General features: G+C 32.0%; 2 protein-coding genes across 5 annotated transcripts in view; both read right to left on the reverse strand.

Annotated features, from left to right (window-relative positions):
- LOC123709434 (glutathione hydrolase 1 proenzyme-like) overlaps positions 1-13,931 on the reverse strand; it is a 38,474-nt gene extending 24,543 nt beyond the window's left edge. Inside the window, exons 1-2 of one of the 4 annotated variants that reach the window (XM_045660789.1) lie at positions 13,575-13,931; positions 10,182-10,256 (exon numbers count right to left, since the gene is read on the reverse strand). In XM_045660789.1, the coding sequence (XP_045516745.1) occupies positions 10,182-10,246 (65 nt within the window). In that variant the 5' untranslated portion in view covers positions 10,247-10,256; positions 13,575-13,931. Of the gene's footprint in view, positions 1-790; positions 976-3,817; positions 3,902-10,181; positions 10,257-13,574 lie in introns of those variants that run through there. The other 3 variants (XM_045660787.1, XM_045660786.1, XM_045660788.1) reach the window with 3 other exon arrangements.
- An 8,064-nt stretch (positions 13,932-21,995) lies between these two features.
- On the reverse strand, positions 21,996-24,220 carry LOC123709798. Its single transcript, XM_045661347.1, has 3 exons — positions 24,126-24,220; positions 23,846-23,973; positions 21,996-22,179 (listed from the first exon to the last, which is right to left on the reverse strand). Exons 1-3 carry the CDS (start codon positions 24,200-24,202, stop codon positions 22,007-22,009), a joined length of 378 nt encoding a protein of 125 aa, XP_045517303.1. The 5' UTR covers positions 24,203-24,220; the 3' UTR covers positions 21,996-22,006.
- Between the last annotated feature and the right edge of the window lie 140 nt (positions 24,221-24,360).

Here is a 24,360-nt window from a genome sequence, read left to right on the forward strand (position 1 = left end):
AGAAAACTTTGAATTTTTTATGGTGTGTAAATGTGTAATATATACTTCGACGTCAGTGGCCAATTATCAAATACCTCGAGATATCTTTGTTTTTTTTATTACAATAAAGTTCACAAAAAAGAGTGCAACTTTACATGAATGACAATCTAGCCCATACAATAATTATGGCTAATAAGTAATATTATGTTCACTTAATTTTCTACAATACTAATGAATAGCTTAAACTAAGCTAATGTTAATTAACACTAATTAATGTTATGACACTATGTTCATGTCAATAACTATTGTAAATTGTATTAATTATATATGTTTTTTTTACTGAAATGAAATACAATATACGTATATTTCAGCATGCGGTACTTAATTATTAACCACATTAACGCGTTCGTTCGCGGCTTCATATATAGACCACAAGGTGATTGGACTGACAGCTCCATTTTATCCAAAATAATTTAGTAGAAAGGTCAAATCATTAGCTCATTGCATTTTTTTTAAGGGGTCAAAGGAGTTTAATGAATATCCATAAAAGCAACTGCCGTTTTAGAGGATGCGTTACCGGCCTGTATTATTATTGGTTGTTGCTGTATAGTTATGTTAAGTATATCTACTATTCAAGTACATATTACTCGAACAGCTGAATAATTGCGAGTAAAGTTATGTTTAACCTGTTATTAAACCAAATAGTTGTATACAAGTGTAGTCAATGATTTGGACTACGCGAAATTTATATAGTGTTTAATAATTATACATTTGTTCGGGGTTTGATCCATGACTTATAAAACTAACTCACCTGCGTTTGTGCGATTCAGGCAACTGTATCAAAACATGTCCAGTCTTCCTTTTAACACTGTTAGGTTTATGTAAAGAAGATTGTTTAATTAATTGTTTGTCACTCATTTTTCACTTGTCACTGCGTCACTGTTTACTGACTTATGTGGGTTGTATCGGCCTGGCAATGGTTAAATAAAACGTATACTGTATAGAATTTAAAATAAGATAATTCTTTTAATATATCCAAATTGTGTTTGAATACAATACAATATTTTCTTTTTATTATCAGACAAATGTCGCAGAATACGCGCGGAAAAACAAGTTTTTATTTGTATTTTTAAATTAATGATATAATCATTTGATTCATTATTATTATCAAATTTATTATAGTTATTATTTTATCAACAATATTTAGTTATTATTAAGGCTCGATGTGTGAACAGAATATTTAAAATACCTATTTCTTACGTTCATAAATGTACCTTATTAAAATGAATTAAATCTTTCTTGTCAAATGCCGTTAATGTTTTGACGTGATATCACATGGAAATAATTGATTACCCACGTTGACTGTACGTATTGCACCTTGAATGTTTAAGATTACATTTTTTTAGACATATATAATAAAGATACTCTATAAGAAACTAAGGTAAAGTACTGGCAAGATTAATTTATATATAAATTGCCCAAAGCATGCTGGTCCTGTTTTCCATCGATCTACGAGTGTTACATGTCCACAACTCCACTTGTAGATAGCCGGGGATCGAATTATGACCTCAAAAATGAGAGTCGTACCCTGAAGCCACTAGACCAACACTGCTCTGTTTATATATTCAATGACGTTTTTAATTCAAAAAATGCATTTTGAACCACTAAACAATTTTTCCAAGTGCCAACTGTGATTCTATGAAATTCTTAACACATATTATGTAATTCCAATAATAATAGAAACAAGAATTATGTATAAATATACTCGTGTTGATACAGCCGTCTTCGAGTTTTGAGCATATCAACATATTTTGCGATTCATTGTTATTTATATAGATAGATAAACACGACAATTTAATTAGAGGTAAGTACTTTTATGAATAATACAAAACGTATGAATACAATAATTGACCTGACAACAAAAGCTGTGTTTCCCGTAAAGATAATCATAATTTTAATAACTGTTTAGTATGATTTCGCATATTATTGACATATACAATAGAACAATATAACGAGACTATGTTATGGTCTATATGTGCAATATATAATGTACTTTAATAACTTGAAATATTTGGTAAATATAATAAACCTCAATTTCGAATTTTAATTTCGGTCCAATGGTGTTGAACGTAAGACGTCACCGGAGTTGAACTTGTTAGTAAGTAGTAATTTAATTTCCTATAAAGATTTGTTACCGAAATGTGTAAAAAAAGCTAGTTTGCCCAACGAGCAAACCACAACTTTTTGAAGCACGTTAAAGGGCCAAGTCACTCGACTTGTATCACATCTATGAGAAAATTTGTAATTGCAACAATGATACAATTTTTTAAAGGAAATGTTATACATTCATTATGATGGTGACAGACACCATTTTTAAATCTTAAGTCCGAATTTGAACGAACAATAACAAACGCATTCGTCTCGAGAGTTTTTACATCAGACACTTTTTATTTGCCAGCCAGTTACGTTTTCATAAAATATACGTGATATACCTCATTGGTCATTAAAATATTAATTAAATCCAGATTCTTAATTCAAATCACGTTTGATAAATAAAAGTTAATTTATTTCAGTCACAGTTTACAGACGATAGATGAGTTGAAAAATGTATTGTCTTATTCTTATTATTATTATTATTAAAAAATTGTCTTATTCTTATTATAAAAATTCTTGTCTTTGTCATTGTTAACGATAATAGAGATTTCATAAACAGCCTGACGCAACAAGAATGTTCTGTTTCTTTAATGCCGGGGATGTTATCATATGATAACAAGAACATGTTTTTAATAGATACTTGACTGGTTTTTTTTGAGAAGTACTGTTTAATATAGATAAAACGACTAATGATTTTTGCGGATTCAAAATTTTTTTTTTTTATCATTAATTTGGAATTCATTGGCATCCGCACCTGTTATTTTATTATCTTTACTATTATAATTTAATGGAGTTAAAGTATTTTCCAAGCATATTTGACTTCATCTTTAGATGGTGTTCAAAATCCACCTGGATAAACATGGTGCGGTGCATACACAGAAACTATCATCTCGAATAATGTCCTAGGTTTGAATCATGGTGATAAATTTCAAGTTACTCAAGGACGCCTATAATCGATTACGCAAATGATAACTTATATGAGACATTATTTTAAGTGACTTGCATTATTGGTAGAAAAAATGTGTTTCTTTAGTTTTGCAATTAATTAATCATCGTAATATGACAGTCATGGTTATATATATATATTTATTTTTTATGTAATAGGAGGCAAACGGGCTGGAGGCTCACCTGATGTTAAGTGATACCGCCGACCATGGATACTCACAATGCCAGAACGCTCGCAAATGCGTTGCCGCCCGTATATAAAAAAATGCTATAACACAGGGTCTAACAGGGACTTTAGCCAATAATTTAATATTACCTATTTATATGACATACACTTTAGCTTAAATTCACGCAAATTAATTAATTAAACGCTTAATTTACGACCAATTTTTTGGTAACTTTTATAATGTTTCGGAATCAGATACAAAGATATCTTGCTGCTGCCAAATTGTCTTTGGTTAACGATCAATGAGAAAGTATAAATATTATATTAAATTGGATAAATATAATAATAATTTATATTTTAAATAATAGTTAAAAGGAAAATTTGATTGTATATTTTCTATACTACTTTCATGGTTCATCCACCCAGGATGTGAATATCGTAATAAATGCAAAATGATTTGCCAAAATAATAAATTAAGTTTTTTTAGTATGTGTGATAACGTTTTGAATTTATCAAATATTTGTTTTTTTGGTTCCAAAATTCTTAAGGTTATAAATAGATTTTAATCAATACCAGGGCCTTTTAACACTGCACACAAACACAAAATTCAAACACGTTATTACACGTATTTGACGTAAGGAAACGTCACACCACACTGGAATATAGATCGTAACTGATTTATTACGCTAACGAGAAATTACAACAAGGCTTTTCTGAACACACTTAGGCGTTTATACACGACCGGAAGTGGTTGTTTCCTAAGTCAAGCGTAATAAATGATAAATCGTTTATTTGCAAAGAAAAGTGGTACAAAATATGAATGAATAACATCCTATGCATATCGTAATGGCAAAGCCCTCAAAACAAATAAAAAACGTCAAAAACATTTAAAAATAAACGTCACGGGACGCCTGACAGATGTGAAACATGTAATATAAGTAATATGCATGCACAGATTATGACAGGAACTAAATATGGCGTAACGAGAAACACGAAATATTACGTCTATTTTGCAAAAAAATATGATTGTGTATTTTAGAAGCATTTATTTTCAATAAAAACAAAAATTAATTTAACAAAACGAGGCTTCAAGGACAGAGGTGACGCGTCGCCATGCCAACAATCGGTTTTACCCGCGGCTATAGAGGTTTCACATCAAAGAAATTTTATTTAGAATGGTTTTCATAACACCTTGTGGAAAGGTGTCGAGGAATGAGTGTTTGTACTGTTTTAAACAACAGTTTTAAAGGCTTCCATGGGCGGGCGGTATCACTTAACATCAGGTGAGCCTCCTGCCCGTTTACTCCTATTACATAAAAACAAAAACGCTAACGGTAATTAATGCGTTTTCGTATAAGGCGGATTTCCGTCCCCCATATAACGCGAAGATTTTTATGTTATATATCTGTAGTGTGAAATTTATAAGGATTTGTCAAGTCCATAATTAGTTCTGCGTACCTTTGCACCTGTTTCAATTGTGCTGTTACAAAATAAAATATAAACGTTATTAGATTCATATTCCTAGTTTTGTTATTGTTCAAAAAACTATTTTACGAGAATACTCCTGCAACGCGGGCCCAACCCCTTTAACGAGGCCCGGGTCTACCGCGTTTGGGGGATTACTATATTTCTAATGCCATAGTAAAAAAGGAAGCTGAACGCCATTATCAGCAGCGAATTCCATTTTAAACGTCCCGATAGACTGCATGGATCGTTTAACTATTTTTTATATCCGCACAATCAGCCATATATAAATAGGCATGCAAATGTCATGTAAATTTTTACAATGTCTTATTAAGAACATAAAATAATGTCAAAGTTAAATTATTTACAATCGGTGTCAAATCTTTGGTCCAAATACGGCGCTTTTCCTTTAAAAATTTAATTATCTTCCCTTTAAAATAATTACATTAAAGGTAAGTAAACTATTCTGGAACTCGCACGTAACTTTAGTATCAAGTGCTGTTTTTGAAGTATGAGGTCTCTTCGTGTGAACCCGTGTAATCCAAACATACATAATAAAATATATAGTCCATAATATACTTTGTTAGTTATAAAACTAACTAGGAAGAGGTGTAAAGTTTTCACTAAACGTCTGCGCTATCTAGTGTGTAATAATCCTTATTTTACAAACTAGTTTTCGCAACTTCCTCAAAAGCCATGTATCATGGTGAATTTCTCAAGGGGCAAGGTGAGTTGAGCTAATAAGAAAATATATTTAAACTGGATTCGTACCCGTAACTACGAAGCATTTTTTTCTCCTATATAATTGATTAAATTCATACCTTATTAGTAACTAGACAACATAGTCTCACAAACTCTTTAACAAGTAATTTTTTTTGGTGTCGGGACATGACGACCCCATCGCCCACTGGTGAAATAATCTATGACAGAGGTTTTTCACCAGTGCAATCAGTCAACACCCTTCCAAGTGGGAGTGCCATACTGTTGCTTTCGGACCTCAGCCAAATGGAGAGGCACGACCAGGGCGGTACTACTGTCTCATAGAAAACCGGTGTGATGTGTGATGTCATCGACGGAGCATGTTCCAAACTTAAATGCAAGGGCTATGTCCCACAAGGCTGTGTCCTATACTTGACCCTGTTTCTTCTGCATATCAATGACATATTTACAACTACAACCCAGTTCATTCTGGATATGAACGATATCATGACATGACAGAGTACGAAAAGTATTTGCCGCGCTACACCGCTATGTGAAACCAGCTGCCCACTGAAGTATTTCCAACAATTAGACTTAGGGTCCTTCAAGAATGGAGCGTACCTATGTTTAAAATGCCGGCAACGCTATGACCCTTGGAACGTCCATGGGCGGCGGTATTTCTTGACATCTGTGAGCTTTCTGCCCGTTGTATAAAAAAAAACCTAGATTTCGAACCGAACTTTGTTTATGTAATATTTTGTGTTACTGAGAATCAAACATAACAAAAAAACATTAATAGATTAACGTTTGTAATTATTGTCAAATAACTTCAAAACATTTAATTTATTCACGTAACGTGTTTAGTTTTTTATTAGTATTGACTATTGAAGGACATATTAAATATTACTTGTGTAACGTCTAACATTTTTAGATTACAAATCATTAATGTTTAATTTATTTATTCTGTTATATAAATATTTCAGTACTACGGAGAGTCTGTTTGAAATCGCCTATTAAAACACGCCATTGCGATTTACTAACAAAAAATCGGTAAGGAAAATAAATATGTTTAAATAATTCCGTAACTCGGAGGACATCGACCTGGGCTTCCTCTCGTAATGCTCTTGTCGCTTGCTTTTGTTGAAATCAGTGAAAAATGCAATAGAGTGCATAGCATATGGTGCGGTGGTCGAATCAGTATGCAGTAACTTAGGCTTATGACTTCCGTATGACGAAATCCAATATATCTTACATATATGAGAGTCATACTTAGCGCTAAACAACGACTGTGATTTACTTAGGTCTTAACTGAGCGGAGGTCTTTGAAATTTAATTCTATTTAATATCAATAAAGATTTTCGGTCAAGCGTAGGAATTCGTGAGATTCTTTTTACCCCTAAATGTCCCCAAAAGTGTAGAGACACAATTGTCGGCTCATGCAACGAGAAAGCGTTATCATGGATATCTTTTGAATCATCACCGATACGACTTATTGCAGCTCATAATGATGGGCAAAATATAAGCCAAGAAACGGGCTATCTACTTCAAGTTCGTTGTGATACGAGCGTGAGGCATTGGCATTATTATCCGAACTCAAACTCTTCCAAAACGGCTTAATTGATTTTTATATGATTTGTCATTAATATACATAGAATCCCCTTAATGTTCACCCTTTTCCCCCCAACCTTCATTTATATTGGTAATAAGTAGTAATAATGGTAAAAAGTAGCGATTTTAGTATTGTAATAATCTTTAACACTGGTAAATTACCACAGGCAATAAGGTAGTTTATTTAACGTTATATTCATTCATTAAATATAATAATCGTAATCTTGCACGCGTTTGATCCGATTACGTCAATAAAAGCGGGTAATGATGAAATGAAGTGTAAAATTAATTTTATATGGTCGTCATTCGTTTGTAGAAACCACAAACTCCAATTGTATTCAATTGGCCAAGTATGGTGTGGTTTTGAACACGTTCCAGTATAAATAGACAAAAGATAACAAATATCTAAACGTGAATGTGAAGGAGGAACCATAAAAATATACACAGATGTCATGTTCGCCCAGTAAAGAATAGACCTATAATAGTAATCATATCTATATCTAAATATCATATCTAATAATCATATCAATTAATGGGTGTCTACAGACCAACTGTTGATTAGTTTAAGAGAACTCAGGACAAATTCAGGTTTGAAAACTTGTTTTAAAATTTAAGCAAAACGTCGTTTGACTCGTTTCTAGATGTTTTCTTTTCCTCAAATGTCTGTTTTGTGTCTTTCAGCTGTCAAGCGCAAGGATCTCACTAAATTAATATAGAAAAATCTTTCTTAAAATTTCATTATATTTTACTTTACACAATTTCCTAGTGATTTCTTCGTAAACCTATAATTTAATTTTTGTTATAAATAAATTATGTATGTAAAGGGGTCGCTTAAGAATTTTAGGGAGGCATGGCAAAAAACTGGTTGGGAAACACTTGTCTAAAGCATGCTTTCCCATGCTATGTTTTTATTTACGGTACGTTTTATCCTGCTAAAATCTACGATTACTCATCGTATATGAATAATTAACTTCATTAATTTCATTTTGTAAAAGAACAGCCAGATTACATTTCGCATTACTAACCTTGATTAAGTTTTATTATCTTGTAGTACGAGTAGAGTAAGTTTATGACTAAAGGGGTGAATGTTTTCGGGATTATGAATTTAGATAAAATAACATTAATGCAAATCCATAAAAAGGCCAATTTACAAGATAATATCGTTGACCATGACGGTTATCAACGAAGGGTAATAAATGCAGCGAATCACGTGAAAATAACAAAAGCGAATTCGTAGACTGTGAAATAAGACTATTTTTTACTTTTACATCAGACTTGTACAATGCAGTGCTGCCTTAAAGTCTTCAGCGTGTGACACCCTTCCCTGAGGTCGTATCTCTCTCTCGTATCATCGGATATTAAATTTCTCATTTTATTTGTCCGGTATATATTGGCTGTGGTGAAAATAGAAAAAAGAATCACATATATGAAAGATGCGATGCCTTCTTGAATTGAGAAGGGTTTTGGCGGTTTTTTATTAATATTATGAATATTTAATTTGAATTTTACAACCAATTCTCAACCGAATTAAAAAATATTGAATTGTACGTTCCATAGTCACTAATTTTTCACTAATAATCTGAAATTGTTTTTAAAATCTTGTATCTCATCGCAATAGTGGTGCACAGTTCCACGAATACGACCATATAAAACTGTATAATTAAAATCTAAAATTATTACTTTTAAAGTAAGATTGCAAATAGTATAATGAAAACTGGCAGTACAGAGTCTGACTCGCCGCTATTAGAACGCCATGTTAATATACGGTTCAAAGAGATGTACTTTATTTCTCAAGTGTGAAACTTAGTAAGAAAATTTAAACTAGGTTACTTTTGTACATCGTGTTATCAACTATATAACATAAAAATATCAAATACTCTGAAAATATAAAAATATAAATAAATAAACTATGTAACTTAGTGTAAAATTAATTCGCAAAAATAGGAATATGTACAACTTTTTTTACAAGTACAGGTAGATCGCATTGATGTTAGAACAGGCATTGTCTAACTAATTAATAGTAATAATTTCTTAGACTTTCACAGATATAAAGAAATACTAGGAGTGACTTTTTGATAATTTGTAAATATTAATTCTATAAACACCTATAATTGTTTATTAACATGAGAATATAATTTGTATTTACAATTTCCTTAATTCTATTATTATATATTTTCGACAGACTATTTGTGTAAATATTAGGTTGTAGTCTAACGTAAGAGATAATTTTTTCACGCTAAATACGACGGCTAATCGATAGTAGAAGCGACCCTAGTTTGACTTTGGGAATTTTTAAACATGTAGTTATGAAGTCGCTAGGTTGGGGAGGTTGCCCGCAGTTATAATGGCTGACGCATGGTTATCGTTAATAATTAAACCATAAACTAATCGAGAAACTGCAAATTATTGCCGTGTTATAAAAATACAAATTATTATGATTGGTCATAAACCGAGACGATATAAAAAAATTATAATAATTTAAAATTATATATATGATGATTTTTTATAAAATGCCAATTGGATATAAACAATGCTTTACAAATTATTCTTGACACTTATTTGGGTGCGTCAACTATAAGAATAGACAATGCAGTCTGTAAAAAAATAGGTGATATAATTTCGGTAGAAGTGGAGTTATTAGATTTCGAACGAAATCCTTGTTAACGGCAATTTAAATAATGCTTAGATGAATAATAGTTAGCCCACCCCGTCCTTCTTGTTTAGGGGGGTGGGAAGAAGAAGGACGAGCTTACTCTCCTTATTTTCGAGGGGAAGATTCGTCGAAGAATTATTGGTCCGCCAGCTTTAATAAGTAAATAATATCCTTGCCGTCATCGTCCAATTCATAAAATGCTACAGAAACTCACAATCCGGTGGCAAGAGAAAACCCGGCAGACCGAAGCTGTGTTGGTTGGATGGAGTTATCAAGGACCTCGAAGCAATAGGTGTTCGAAATTGGACGCAAGAAGTAGATATAGATTAACGATAGAGACAGATTGCTGTACAGTCATTGATGATGATGAATAATTGTTAATCATCAAATGAGTTTCCTTTTCAATATCCCTCAGTTTTACTGGTTATTTCAGGCGTTGTTATTTACTAATAAGGTCACATTTAATTATGAAAAATACACTAATAAATACCATAAATATTTCATGCCACTGACCTTGTGCAACAATTTCTGGCGGTAACATTCCTTCCCTCCGTTATCGTCATTCTTTGAATTGTCATTTTGAGCCTTCTGCAATAATAAATAATGTTTTGGAATTATTTAGTCACTTTAGCCTGATAAGTATCAGGTATTTGTATTGAAAGATCACTAAGTATATTATGCTTATAAATTTAAAGTTAAAAATTCTTACAGCTTGACAAATTTAGTATCAGGAGGAGATTGTATGTTATATGGTATAGTGCAATGTAATGTGGATGTAACGAAAAGGTTACTGTAGAATGTTATATATATGCTATAAATGTTATAAATATAAATTTGTATTTTAGGGAAAAGGTTGGCTTGTTATTGCGCAGTACAATTAAAATTCAAGGAAAACGTTAATTTCCTGTTGTCAAAGGTATAAAAATAATATTACATAATACATGTAATAGGTTGGAGAAAAAGTTTCTTCGCATTTTTAGGAAAATTCACAACATTTTTAAAAAATATTTTATTTACATTTGACTAAAGTATGTAGGTATCATTTTGTTCGATAACTTTTTGCCATCTTGTAGGTAGGAACATGATCCCATTGCTATATAAATTTTGGGGCTTCTTATCAAAATACCGCGACCATTGTTTTTGACAGTCCTCACGTGGTGTTAACTTGACACTGTCTAAAGAATTCTGAAGAGACCGAAACAGATGGAAATCTGAAGGTGCAAGGTCAGAACTATACGGCGAATGCATTAACACCTCCCAGTCAAGCTCTGTTAATTTTTGCTGAGTGGCTAAAGACGTGTGAGGTCTAGCGTTATCATCATGAAAACCCACCCAACCACACCCCTTCTGTTGAAGTCGAGCTTTTTTGTGTACCGAGTTTTTTTTAATGCGCCTTCACTGTTTTGTGGTAAATTTCCAGTTCTTCAGCTACGTCGTAACTACTGATATATCGGTCTTGCTCCACTTTTTCAAAAATGGCATCCATTTTATCCGTAATAGGGCGACCAGAGCGACGTGCATCTTTGACATACAAATTTCCGGATTGAAATTCGCTTAAACCAAATTTGGTGCTATTCTCATAGACACTGCACTAGGTCTATGAACTTCGCAATTTTTTTTCGGGGCTTGCGTTGCATTTTTACCTTGTAATACAATTTTAAAATGTATCGAATTTCTTCATTAGATTTAATCATCTTGGCAGTACGAAACATATATAAAAAACACACATTTTCCTAATTAGAATTTGAAATTATCTTCTTTAAAATTTAAACTTTTAATGATACCAAAACCAGCCAGATAGCCCAAGAGATCTTATTACAAATTCATACGTACATACTATAATGCGAAAAGACTTTTTCCCCAACCTAATATGTGTGTATATTGCAGATACCAGATTGTAGTAATTGTGATTAAGCGCCATCTCTGGGAATGTTGCGGGATTACATAGTGTCAATCCAGTGCTACTATAAAAAAGTGTGCTTAATTGTTATTATATAACTTTGCTTACTAGATTTGTTTAAGCAGTACATCATTAACATAAACCACTCAATCATATGCCCTATATGGAATTTATTTTCATTAAAACATTTACAATAATAACGTTCATAAACTTCATGCTGTAAAAATCAAACAACTTATTTAAGCGCCATCTGTTGTTCGTATTAACAACAATTGTTTATAGAATGTTTAATGGTTCAGTGGATATCGTAACATATTTGTAGTCACAAACTCACAATACATTGATTATGTAGGACTAGGTGGAGCTGGGTGGAGCAAAGGTGAGTAATTGATGTACCAATAATGGTCAAGGTAAATCTCACTTTCGAGAAACATTGGGTGAGGTCAGTGCAGTTAGCTCAATAAATTACATAACATAATCGTTTGTAGTGTCATGTATTCTTGGTATATAAGCAAATATAAATAGTTGAAAATAATAATAATAATTAGGGACATCAGAAATTTGAACACAGTAAAATAGAGAACGAAAGTCAATGATATTTATTGAACTTACTATATAAGTCGTTTAAACACAAAATACAATAACTGTCTTATGTTGTTAATTTTGTCATAGACAAATACAGTCAAAACCACTTACGACGATATCGTTTAGAACAACATACCGGTTATATTGACCAAAATCAAAGGTGAATCGGGTACCTACTTCGGGTTTTTACAAATATGAGTAGTCCATTCGATGTCGTTATCAGATTTGACTGTACCATAATGGCATTTAGTTGTTCAGATAAATACAAAAAAAAAATTCGTTGACTGTTGGATGTCAACATCTTGACTAATACATTTTGCTCAGGCAAAATAAGGCTTCCTGTTCGATACCAACTTTATTTACAGTATAAGTTTGTTTAAAATGGAGATTAGTAAAGTGTCATTAGCATGTTTCCAAGAAATTATTATATTAAAGATATAATTAAATTCTGTGTAATATTTTCGCTGTAGCGCAACCATCTCAAGCTACATAAAAAAATTATTAAGTATTTTAATAGTGCATTATTAACTAACAGTTTCATTTAAGTGTTAATGAGTAAAGATAACAACGTTATTCGACAAAACGTATTACAGTATGGGTAACACTAAGAAACTTTCCTTCAAGAAAAGAGCGTACCAATTCTTAAATGTCTTACACGCACTGGCGAGCCCTTTGGCAAGTCCATGAGCGGTGGTATCACTTAAAATCAGGTGAGCCTCCTGCGCGATTGTTCGATCTTAAAAAAAAAAAAAACAAAAGAAAGAAAGAATTTAGTTTAATAGTGAAGTGTGTGGATTTTTTATAATGCATACGATAAAGATTTTATTACACAAAACATATTCATCGATATTTCACAATATTTTATGACTATACAGAGTTATTTTTGATTATTGTTTTAAAATCGCAAAGGGAAAAGATTGAAAACAACTGAAAATAAATTTTCCATTGTCTATTCGATTCGAGTCTTCGATGAATCAATTATTGTATTCTTGTCTCGGATTTTCCAAGAATAGGATTTACCGTGAAGTTTCTGTGAAATAGATATAAAAAAACAGCTCGTTATTTATATATAAAACAAGAAAGGTCATATATATCTTTTTAATGTTTAGACATACTTATATGATGACAATACATTATACTTCATATGTAAATAAGTCTAAGTGGAAACATAAACTAACTTAATTTACCAAAATGTCGTTAAAATAATGGGTACTAAAAATTTAATTACATTATGTTAGAAATACCTATTTCATAAGATTTTATTTTATAGTTTTTAAACAAATCGATATACAGAAATTTTACAGGTATAAAATAGTAAACATTTAATTGAAATAAAAATCGCTTGTATTAAAAAGGTTTGTGTATAAGAAATATTGAGTCTTATCAAACAAAGTAACACAATCAACGACAAAACTACTCACTTATCAAGTTTTCACTGTTTCCAAATACACTTTCACTACAAAGACAGCACTGTTAAATTTTTAAAATTCGAATATCCACTTAATTTAAATTTCGAATTGTAGAATTCACGATTTGCGGTACGCGCGCGACCGCCGGAGACGCGATGAGACGTGAGCATGTATTTTTTGTTACAAGGGTTCACGATTGTTGTCCGACTGGAATCTGGATTGACCGACTCGTTGAGCAGTTATTCAATTAAAATTTTATTTGCCGTTACTGTACAATATTTGATATATGTATGATAAACTAAAATTTCATTTATACGTTTAAGAAACAAGGTATACATATAAACTATCAACCGACATGTTTCAACGTTCTTTGAGACTGTCTTGAGATTCAGAATCGAGTCTTAACGCGGTCTATGACTTTTGTATGTCAAAATCAAAGACATTTTTGACATACGAGATTCTGATTACCCTCATATACAAAATGTTATTTTTATATTTAATTTACTTAATCAAATTGTATAATTGACTGGAAATAATAGAAAAAAAATAATTATAGCATTGTATTGTTTTATGTGTATTTTATATTTAATGCGTGTAATTAAGGTAAAATGTGTCTTTGGTTTGAGGTTCAAATTAAAGATCTTTATTTTTATTCTTCTTTCTATCTGTACAGCTTTTTGACGATTATTAAATTATAAATATAGCCAAAACAGATTACACCATATATACATGATTAGTAATTTGTTGAAGTGTGTGTGGGAATGTTCAATGAGTAAAGAAGTAAGTGTGTGTGTTTTTATGGTCCTTAAAATCTATTCGTATTGCTTATTTATTTTTGAAATCGCAATTTGCGAATAACATAGAATTAGTATAACGCGTTCTTATTCTACAGGTTTCCAATACGTGTAAGTATGTACTTTGAACATAATTTGTACTAAAATAGAGGATATTAAACAGTTAAATATGACGAGTTATATGGGTGTATATTTGTTTATTATTTTAAGCAGTTCTGGGAAATCCCTATGACTTATTTCACTTATATATAACATTGCAAATAACTAATTCTAATGTCGTAATTTATGAGACCAAATGTTATTGAAGTTTCAACAATTTATCAACACAAAGAATTTCTAATTAACATAGTACTTACGTCTGATGGCCTTCCGAACAAGCGAAATTGAGATATTTAATTAAATGTGTAGTGAAATTTCTATTAAGTCAGAACTATTTGTAATTGATAAATATATACTGAAATAGTAAATAGTGTTTCCTTCTTGTTCACTATTTGTAACGTGGAAGTATGTTTTGTTGATGTTTTTTTACTTTATTTAAACTAATGGCATTGTAATAGTCATAAAAGGTCATTTAATGTTAGATATTAGAGATAATAAATAACCTTAAGATATGAATATACGTTAGCTGAGGCAGTTTATACTAAATTTAAAACAAATATTTTGATGGAACCAGATTTTTCTTGTAACTATTTGACATCGTCATCATTATGTCAGCGATAAATTACTCGTAGAACTTAAAACCCTTTTTTACTTAAAGACGTAAAGTGCTAATAAACGAAAACAATTTAATTACTGTGTTGCCTGGCTTGAGGTTTTAAAGATTCACGCGTACAGTTTTTAAAGTTATTCTGTATTGAATTTAAATCAATTAACATCACGTATAGATGATATCTGTCTAGTTTATTTTTGAAGATATACTTTTTTGTCGCGTAAGGGAAAAATGATGAGAGTCAATTTTCACGATGCGCGTGTACACCGTCACAAAAAACTGATACCCTGAAGTTAGCATAGTCAACATTTAAAATAAAAAATGAGATTTTTTTTAATTACGTAGAAATATTTTTTCGTGATATTTAAATAAACGTTATTTAATTAGATAATACGTTATAATAAAACTTTCAATGTATTAAATACCTTGTTTCTATTGTTAGTGTCGTTTTTTCTACAAACGTAGAATAAGGAGAAACATATTTATTTTAAATGATCTTGTTACGCCAAAGTATAATTTTTATCGCGTGTACCTGTTTTTTTTTATAGAACAGTGAGCAAACGTGCATGAGCCTCACTTGATATGTGAGACACGTGATCGGTGATCCCCGCCGCCCATGGACACTCTCAATGCCAGAAGGTTGCCAAAAATTTTGTTAATATATTTGGGTATATATAATCGACCTTAATGCAACCAAGATGAAACCTAAATATTAAAACAAAAGCAAACTAACAAAAGAGTAATAATCAGTTATCGCACTAAGATTTTTTGTTGATAGGCAAATGTTTTAGTAGTTCTTTTGTTACAAGTAAACGTGCTATGTTATGTAACATTATTATCGTTACTTTCGCAATGGGACTGAGACTCAAAGTCAAAGTCAACAATAAATTATTCATATAGGTAACACAATGTACACTTATGAACGTCAATATAAGAAATATACATTAAATGCTTCTAATTCTACATTCACTGCCAATTTACAACACATCAAGGGCGTAGAACAGACGAGAAGAACTGGCAATAAACTCTCCGCCACTCTTTTTAATCGCCAACTATTTTTTTTTGTATTACACAACGTCTGTAAGGAGCTGCAACCATCACGCCATGTTCCACATGACATCAGCAGGAGGCATGGTGAAATAGGAGCACGCACTTACATTCTCGTGGGAACAACACGTTAATACATAGTCAAAAATCTCTCTTAGACTCAACAATCTAGTCTTTATAACAATAGACTCCAGAGCTACAGGAAACAGCACTGGACCAGTTCCGAATACGCTTACGAAGGTGGTGCATAAACTAGCGTACGATGGTGGCATGATCTATTTTAACTTTTTAAATATGTTTTATGTGACGTGAATGTTTTTGAAAGAAATCATGACTGCACTGTGCTGTCTGACGCTATCATGCATTATGGCCCTATCCCAGCACGAATTGCTGCTGTGTCAGAGTCTCGGGGTGGACTGCGGTGCGCAGTGGAGAGCTAGAGCACTGTGGCGCGCCGGCCCGTAATAACAATTAGTTACGTAAAACATTAAATTAATGTAATTTTATCAAGTTTTTTTCTGAAATGGATTGCTTGGCTTGCGATTCAATATTTCAAAATCATGTTCTATAGGCATTTTCGTCATAAAATGAATTCAAAGCGTCATAAATTACCTATGTTTGGATTTTTTTCTATCAAGCAAAGTTATTTAAATCGTGTATTGATCTTTCGAAATGGATATATAAACTACTAAACTTCAGTATATATTTTTTCCATTCACCCTACTTCAAGTAATAATGACAAAAAATGGAAAGAAACAATGTACTTTTTTGGAGTTTGGCGACCGGATAGGTGCTTAAACTTCGTAGCTGTAACGCTGTTTAATCATAATTTAAGCTGCCATCATTGAGGTCCAGAGCGTGACAATTAAAATGAAAGGCGAAACGATTGGACGTTCCATCGTGATTGATCAATAGCTTCCCTAGTATACGCATTGTTATACGTCAGAATATTACGTTTGTCTAATTACGTTGAAACGCAAAGTTTCATCTGCATTTTTCCTTTTATATTTTCACTACTGAAACCGTCTGAATCTTCTTCTACTGCGCCTGGTTTAAACCCTTTACTAGTAACAGAATGTTCACTTTCATTAGTTTCATTTGAGACATTGGGTTACTACAAATCAAGTTGTGGTCTGATATATACTGAGTACCTATTTCATGGTGGCATCTAATGTACCTTTTTTTTTATAAGTTGCCGTCTCGAATAAATGCATTTCATATTACTAGAAGAAAGCAGTGGCGCAATAGCTCTTGGTCTTGGCCACACATTTCTGTATGCGTTTCGCGATAAAAAAAATCTCTTATAGGCGATCGTTGTATGCCTAACACACGCCGTCGATGTTGACTCTAAGGGTTTACTTACGATGTTTTCTTCAGCGTACGAAGATCAGGTCAGAGGTCAGGCAATTCGCTCTCTTACTGTAATATTAATAGATTTGAAAAATATAAACAGTTGTTATAAATGCCACAGTGTTAACGTCCTTTCGTTTGTCAAAGTCAATTGATGTCGAGACAGTTCAATTATTAAGACATGATCTAATACTTCCCTATTCTAGAAATGCTTAGTCATCATTTATTTGTCAACAGTCGAATTAAATATTCGTAAAATATTATTTCAATTGCAATATCAAATATCTGCCTTTCGCGTTAATTCTTGTTACAATCTTGTAACCAATTGTTACTAAGCGGTGTTTTGTATTAAGCCTGTTACAGAAGATATTGTTAAAATGAGAAAATGAAATGTACATTCAATAAAACGTTATTAATATACAAATAATTATTATTTGATTTACAATCTAAAAGCGAAATTTGCGAAATCTTGTATTTATGTTAATTTTCATGATGAAACAGAGTGTAGCTAGTTCTAGTAGCTTCATTAGTTTTAGTTAAAAATATGTATTCTAATAAAGTCTGATTACACGTTTCCTTTACCCTTTTGATTCGGTCGAAGCGAACGCCTCGATAAATGATCTCCAACATAAATATTCAAACGAAAGGTTCCTAGGATTATCGAGATTTAATAAACAAACGATTTAACTGTATAATAATTCCTTTAATAAATGTAATACTTATTTTACGGTTAAATAAAATAAAACGTATGAATCTTTAATAAGCTTGTGAATGTTGCCCTCATAAAAACATTTTTCACTCTTTGTAGCTTTTGCAAATATGGCAACATTGTTTGAGTTAAACCGTAAATCCTGTATGTTTTAATTCATGTGCCTTTGTTGGACTAATGACGAAACTAATATCGTAAATGTCTTTTTTATTAGATATTTTTGTTACTTTTGTAGATAAATAATGATTATTATATTAAACATTTAAGAAAACTGCTGTCGGAAACTGTTAAAAAGAAAAATTATATAAAAAGAAAATAGTGGCGTCTAGGTACGTATAATATCAGCCGGTTTTCTCACGATTTTTCTGTCACCGTTCAAGAGAGTCCTATGCGAACATAGTATATTGGTGCTAAGGCAGGGTTTGTACCAACAACCTCAGGAATGAGTGTTGCACGTTAAAACCAATAAGCCAACACAGCTCACCAAAATAAACTAGGTACTGTTATTTCTTTATCGTCTTGGAAAAATAATTACCGTCACATTTTTCTGTAAGGCGCCATCTTTTTCTTGTTCCTACCACGGTTGATTCGAAGCCATTAATAACAAAAATATAGAATAACGATGACAATGATAGTAATAATTCTATTGCAATTAATGAAATTTTGTAATTATATTATTTGTAATCATGTCTATGATAATAAAAGCCAAAAAATAAACTTTATCTAAATTAACTTTATTTAACCAATTTCTGTAAAGTTGCATATAATAGATCATTTTTCGAAAAATAAGGTCATAAAGAAGTTTTACTTCATACGTGTGTACACTACACGCACACATTTTTTCATATTACATTTGTTTTTGGTCCAGGTATTATAAAAGGCTGTTTACATTTTGTTTTGTTTTGTTTTTATTTTTAGTAGTGTTACTCACAGTTATATAAAAAAACTAATCTGTGAAACATTTAAGGACACTTCTGTAATTACAATAACCTGTGTAATATTTTTTCATATCTTGTATTTGTAATGTTTCCTGATTAATTAATCAATAAAATTATCACTATCAAAATGTTTTAACTAACAGTGTTGCCAAAACAAGATCTATCACCTCGACGGCTCTCTTTTCGCACAGACTATTCGATTTTACGGATATACTTTTAATAAATAGATACTATGATAACCTTTCTATAGCTGTGGGTTTATAATTCAGGTGTCTGCCGCAGTTTCTAAAACGAATGACCGTGTATAGGCGACGGGAATAATTTCAATACAGTTAACTACGAAATTTGATTTGGTTTTCGATTCGCTTCGGTTTACGATATGACTTTGAAAAATTCTATAACCAAATCGAATTAAGCAAGGATTAGATTTAGAGGTATATCCTGTAAAATGTTGTTAAATTTCGGGTTGGATTTAGAAATACGTTGCCTGAATTTGATGATACTGATTATGTAGCTGTCTCGGAGGACCTTGATTGGAAAAAATTGGATTTATCGGAAACTAAAAGTCATATTAAGGCGAAAAAAATAGCCTAAGTTTTATCAGAATCAGTTTAATATGTTGTTTAATAATATGAATTTCTGGAGGCGACACATAATATAGATAAATGATTAATTATATTTGACAGGTATTGAAAAAATATAATAAAAAAAGCCTTTTTATTCCCTGCAAAAGAACAAAGTAAACTTATTACTATTTAGTATATATAAAAAATATATGTATTCGGTTTTAGGCATGGCGGTTTCCTCACGATGTTTTACATTACGAACGAAGGTTTGTGCAAAGCCAGAGTTCGGACCTTAGTGATAAACCTGGCACACTGAAGCCATTTAATACTGTACGCTGGAAGCGTGTGGTACACGCATGTAATAAAATTATGTGTGACGACCATGACCATGACATTGACCATGAAATAGAAGGTTCTTATGTTACAAATTATTAGAAGGAACTTATGTTACAAATTATTACTAATCGTCATACATAAGTTTTCCTTATGCTGGTGGAACACGTAAGTTCTTTAGTGAAGCGAGAGGAAATCCCACTTTACAAAACCCAAATGATAAACGGACCCCGCTATACTGTGTATACGCTGTGCTTCCACCAAAGCGGAGACGGCATGTAGGAAAATCATCGTTACGAATATAACGGAGTCCTTAATGGGTCTGTTCCGCTCGCAGTGGAAGGCGGACAAAATACTGCATCTAGGTGAATCATACACGTAATTATAATTTATTAATCTTTAAAAAAAGTGCTTGATTTTAAGACGAAATAATTGAATTTTTTCTATTTAGAACTAATAACGATATCATACATTGTCACACTAAATTGAAATGCTACATTTTCCCTGTATTACAATAATATTTATTTCCAAATTAGTAACTATTTATGTATTTAAATAAACAATAATCGCAAGCTTCCTTAAAGAACTATATGTCAGGATTGGACTAGGACGTCTGACATCACGGCCATACTGTATGTTTTATTAAGTAAACTGCCTGAGTATCGTATTTGTGTTTTAGTTAAATAAAGTTCAATTCCCGGCGAAATAACAATTTAGATTGATTGGTTAGAAAACAAACAAAACTGCGTTAACAAGACCCAGTCTTACTGGTTAGTTATAGAGCCACGGCCTTTAATCATTAGTCCCATAACACCACGCCTGCTTACCACGCAATTTAAATGATTCCAATTTCAATATTAAGTTGATGTACGAATTAGTTTGACAATACAGATTGAGATCTAAATGGGCCTTGTTTGATGACGACAGCATTATTCAGTAGTTTTTAAATGCCAATTCCAACCAATTAATGAGTCAATTATTTTAAATAGTTATTTTTAGAGTAGCACTGCTGTTACTAACATCTGATTAGTTGACTTTAAATTGAAGCAACTTACTTAACCAAGACAACCCAGCATTTGTCTCCAGAAAGTGTTTCAAAATTTCGGACACATTGCCGAAAAAGCTCATGACAACGTTAAGAAACTTATAATAGCCGGAAAATGGAGGGAAAGAGGATGCGGCGATAGACCAACCAGGTATCACAAAACCTCGATCTAGCAACATTGGCATATCAAATAAATCCCTAGTACGGTTTTGAACTTATTTGACTTTGATGTTATAAAACTATAATCCCTATGACATAACGATAATGGCAGCTGACAGTAACGCCATTGCTCCGACATAATATATGTAGTTAATTAATGCTTAAAGTTGATTTGATTTGTGAAAATGAATAATATTATTATTATTGTGGTCCTAGTACTTCCCTTTGACTTGACCTAAGGTTGCCTGCGTCGCTTTGATATTTGTTTCATAGACAAGTAGATGATCAGTCTTCTGTCTGACAATTCTTTACGTCGCCGATTTTTGTTTGATTTGTGACATGCCTGTTTCCTCACGATGTCATCCTTAGCTGTACTAGCGAGTATTAAATGCGTACATAGAACGTCCACTAGTGCATAGCCGGGCATAGAATGGACAACCTCAGTGATGAGAGGCGCACACTGATGCCACTAGGCCAACACTTATTTTATAAGATTACTATTGCCATTACAAAATAATCATGAAAATATTTTTTTTAAATAACTTGTTTAAAAAAATGCTTGGACCGGTACCGTGTTATACCAGTAGGTAAGCTTTCAATTCTGAAATCGTGAGTTCAAACCCTCTCAACTGACTTTTCTATATGAACGGTGAAGGAGAATATCTCAAGGAAAATGGCACCTGAAAATATTTAGGAGGACTTTAACTTTTGTATCATATCACATATGCCAGGTTATAGCTAGTTATAAATACGAATACAATATTTGGAAATTGTTTATTGTTCTTGAACAAAGATCAAAGTTTAATCTTGTTCGGCTTATTGCCATCACTCCATAGGAAATTGCTAATTTTTTTTATCCTTGAAGATAGAAAGCTTTTGATTGCATCGTTTATTGTTCTTTTTGAAGCTTCAGGTGCCTTTTGTAAGTTCTGTATTATTTCAATTTCGTTCGGCTGTGTAATGTTCTCTGAAATAAATTAAAATATCAAAAAATATTCTGAGCTTTTTCATATAGTTTGATACATACACAAAATACTACTTTTATATATAGTTATAAAAATATCGATACGTATCAGTACTTGACGAAACTATCGTACATTTCGTGCTTTAGCTCTCGGAACGTCGAGTAAAGTAAATAAGGTTTTATTTAAAGAATTTACTATATACAATTTTAGCTATTGACTTCCACGCTACACAAGTAGTACAGCTTATCTTAGTATTGGTACATTGGTTTATTACAAAATATTAAATATTTTCAGGTAAAAAACGGTCTTGAACGTATCAAAATAACACAACGCAAACTTTGCATCTTTGTATAATGTAAACCTAATTAATACAGCAAATAAAACATAAGATTTAAGCCTGGCTTCTTTGCTTAACAAATAAGTATCGCAATACATTGAGGATATTGATATACTGCCAGCATTAAAGATAGGTATTTCGTATATCATTTAAGATTTTCGGGTCAATTTCTGCATACGATTTGATGTCGATTTTTCTTTGGTAATCACGATCAACCTACACTGGACATGACATTACGTTCTTACTTAAGCAGGCTAATCGATTCAATTAATGTTTAATTATATTGTCGGCAAAAACTGTTGTTAATATAGCCTTGGAACTATCTACTATGTTTAACCATCAGGTTAAACATAGTAGATTGGTATGAAAAAAAGTATTATATTGACATACATGAGTCATAGTTCACGTTAAGTCTCCACTTTGAACCTGGCAATTGAATTATAAGATCCGGTATGTATTAATAACCTTAAAAGTATAATATAATAAAATAATCTTTCTGACGAAACCCGTTTTGAAAGGTTATCTATTAATTGTAAAGAATAATATATTGAGTATTTGAAATTCATATAAAATTAAAGTTTAAACATAGTGTATTATTAAAATACGAAACGCCTGCTACGAATATTTTAGCAATTATTTCTCTGAACAAATATTCAATTACTTTTGTGAGCCATCTGTCAGGATCGTACCAAGTAGTGGTCTATGGTTTGTCTACGCCTTTGGAAACAGTGATTTATATAAATAAAAGGCCTTTGTGAAGCAAAGATGTCAAAGAGCATGACTGTGAAGCCATAAAGACATGCTCTCTTATACAGTCACATATATATTCACAGATGCTTCCAACGCATGTGTTATGAACAGTTCTCGTTAGTTCAACAGAATTTGTAAATATCCAGTAACAACAGGTATTAAGTAACAATATAAATTTAAAATTTGTGGTACAGGGAGATCCTACAGCTCATGGCTTTAATGGTCTAACCTTACAAAGCCCCAACATTAATAGTTTAGATTATTATCCTAAGGAGTACATAATCTTATGAATTCATAACTTATTTATGTCCAACTACTCCTTGGCTCTATTAGTTATGAAACTTTGGGCAGTCAAAGGGAACGCGTGGGCGTTTTACAGAGTATAAATAAATAATACATTTTCAGTTTAAATTAAGATTTTCATTGGAACAACGAAATTATCTTAGAATAGACAAATGTGCCTATTCAATAATATTGTACCTTCAATAAATTTAGTAACAACTTCTGAATATCAAATGGCAAAACAAAACGTACACGAGATTAATGTTAGCAGTAATGTTGGCGGTAATACACATTTTTACCTGTTAATCCGGTCTGATGTTCCACATAGCAGTAAGCATAGCCAATGAAGACTCCAACAGATATTGCTGACACTATCATTACTATGATGGTGACCATGCAGATTAGGCATATCAGCCATTTTGGTTTCCTAAAGGAAAACTTCATTTTAACACAAAATTAAAAGCGCAACATTATTGCCCAAAGCGGTAAGCGACTCTAGTAAGATGATCAAGCCTATGGAACAAAAAGGAAACACTTTATTATACATAAAAACATGTGTGTGTACTTATGTATAGATACCGGCAAACATCTTGAACGATGTCCTTGCCGATTTTTTCGGTATTACTGGGCGGCGGAGAGTGACGTGTCGATCGCATGATTGTTAAATCAGTTGACGTTTGTGTCCCGCGCTGCGCAAACTTTCCCCCACTCCCTTGTTTAATGCTCAAGAAGTTTGCCGGTATCTGTACATGCGTTAAAAGTTATACCTCTTTGGCGTAACAAGATAAAAATCTTTTATTTTTTTTAACTTTCG

Source organism: Pieris brassicae, chromosome 5 (genome assembly GCF_905147105.1).
Source record: "Pieris brassicae chromosome 5, ilPieBrab1.1, whole genome shotgun sequence".
NCBI lineage: Eukaryota > Metazoa > Arthropoda > Insecta > Lepidoptera > Pieridae > Pieris > Pieris brassicae.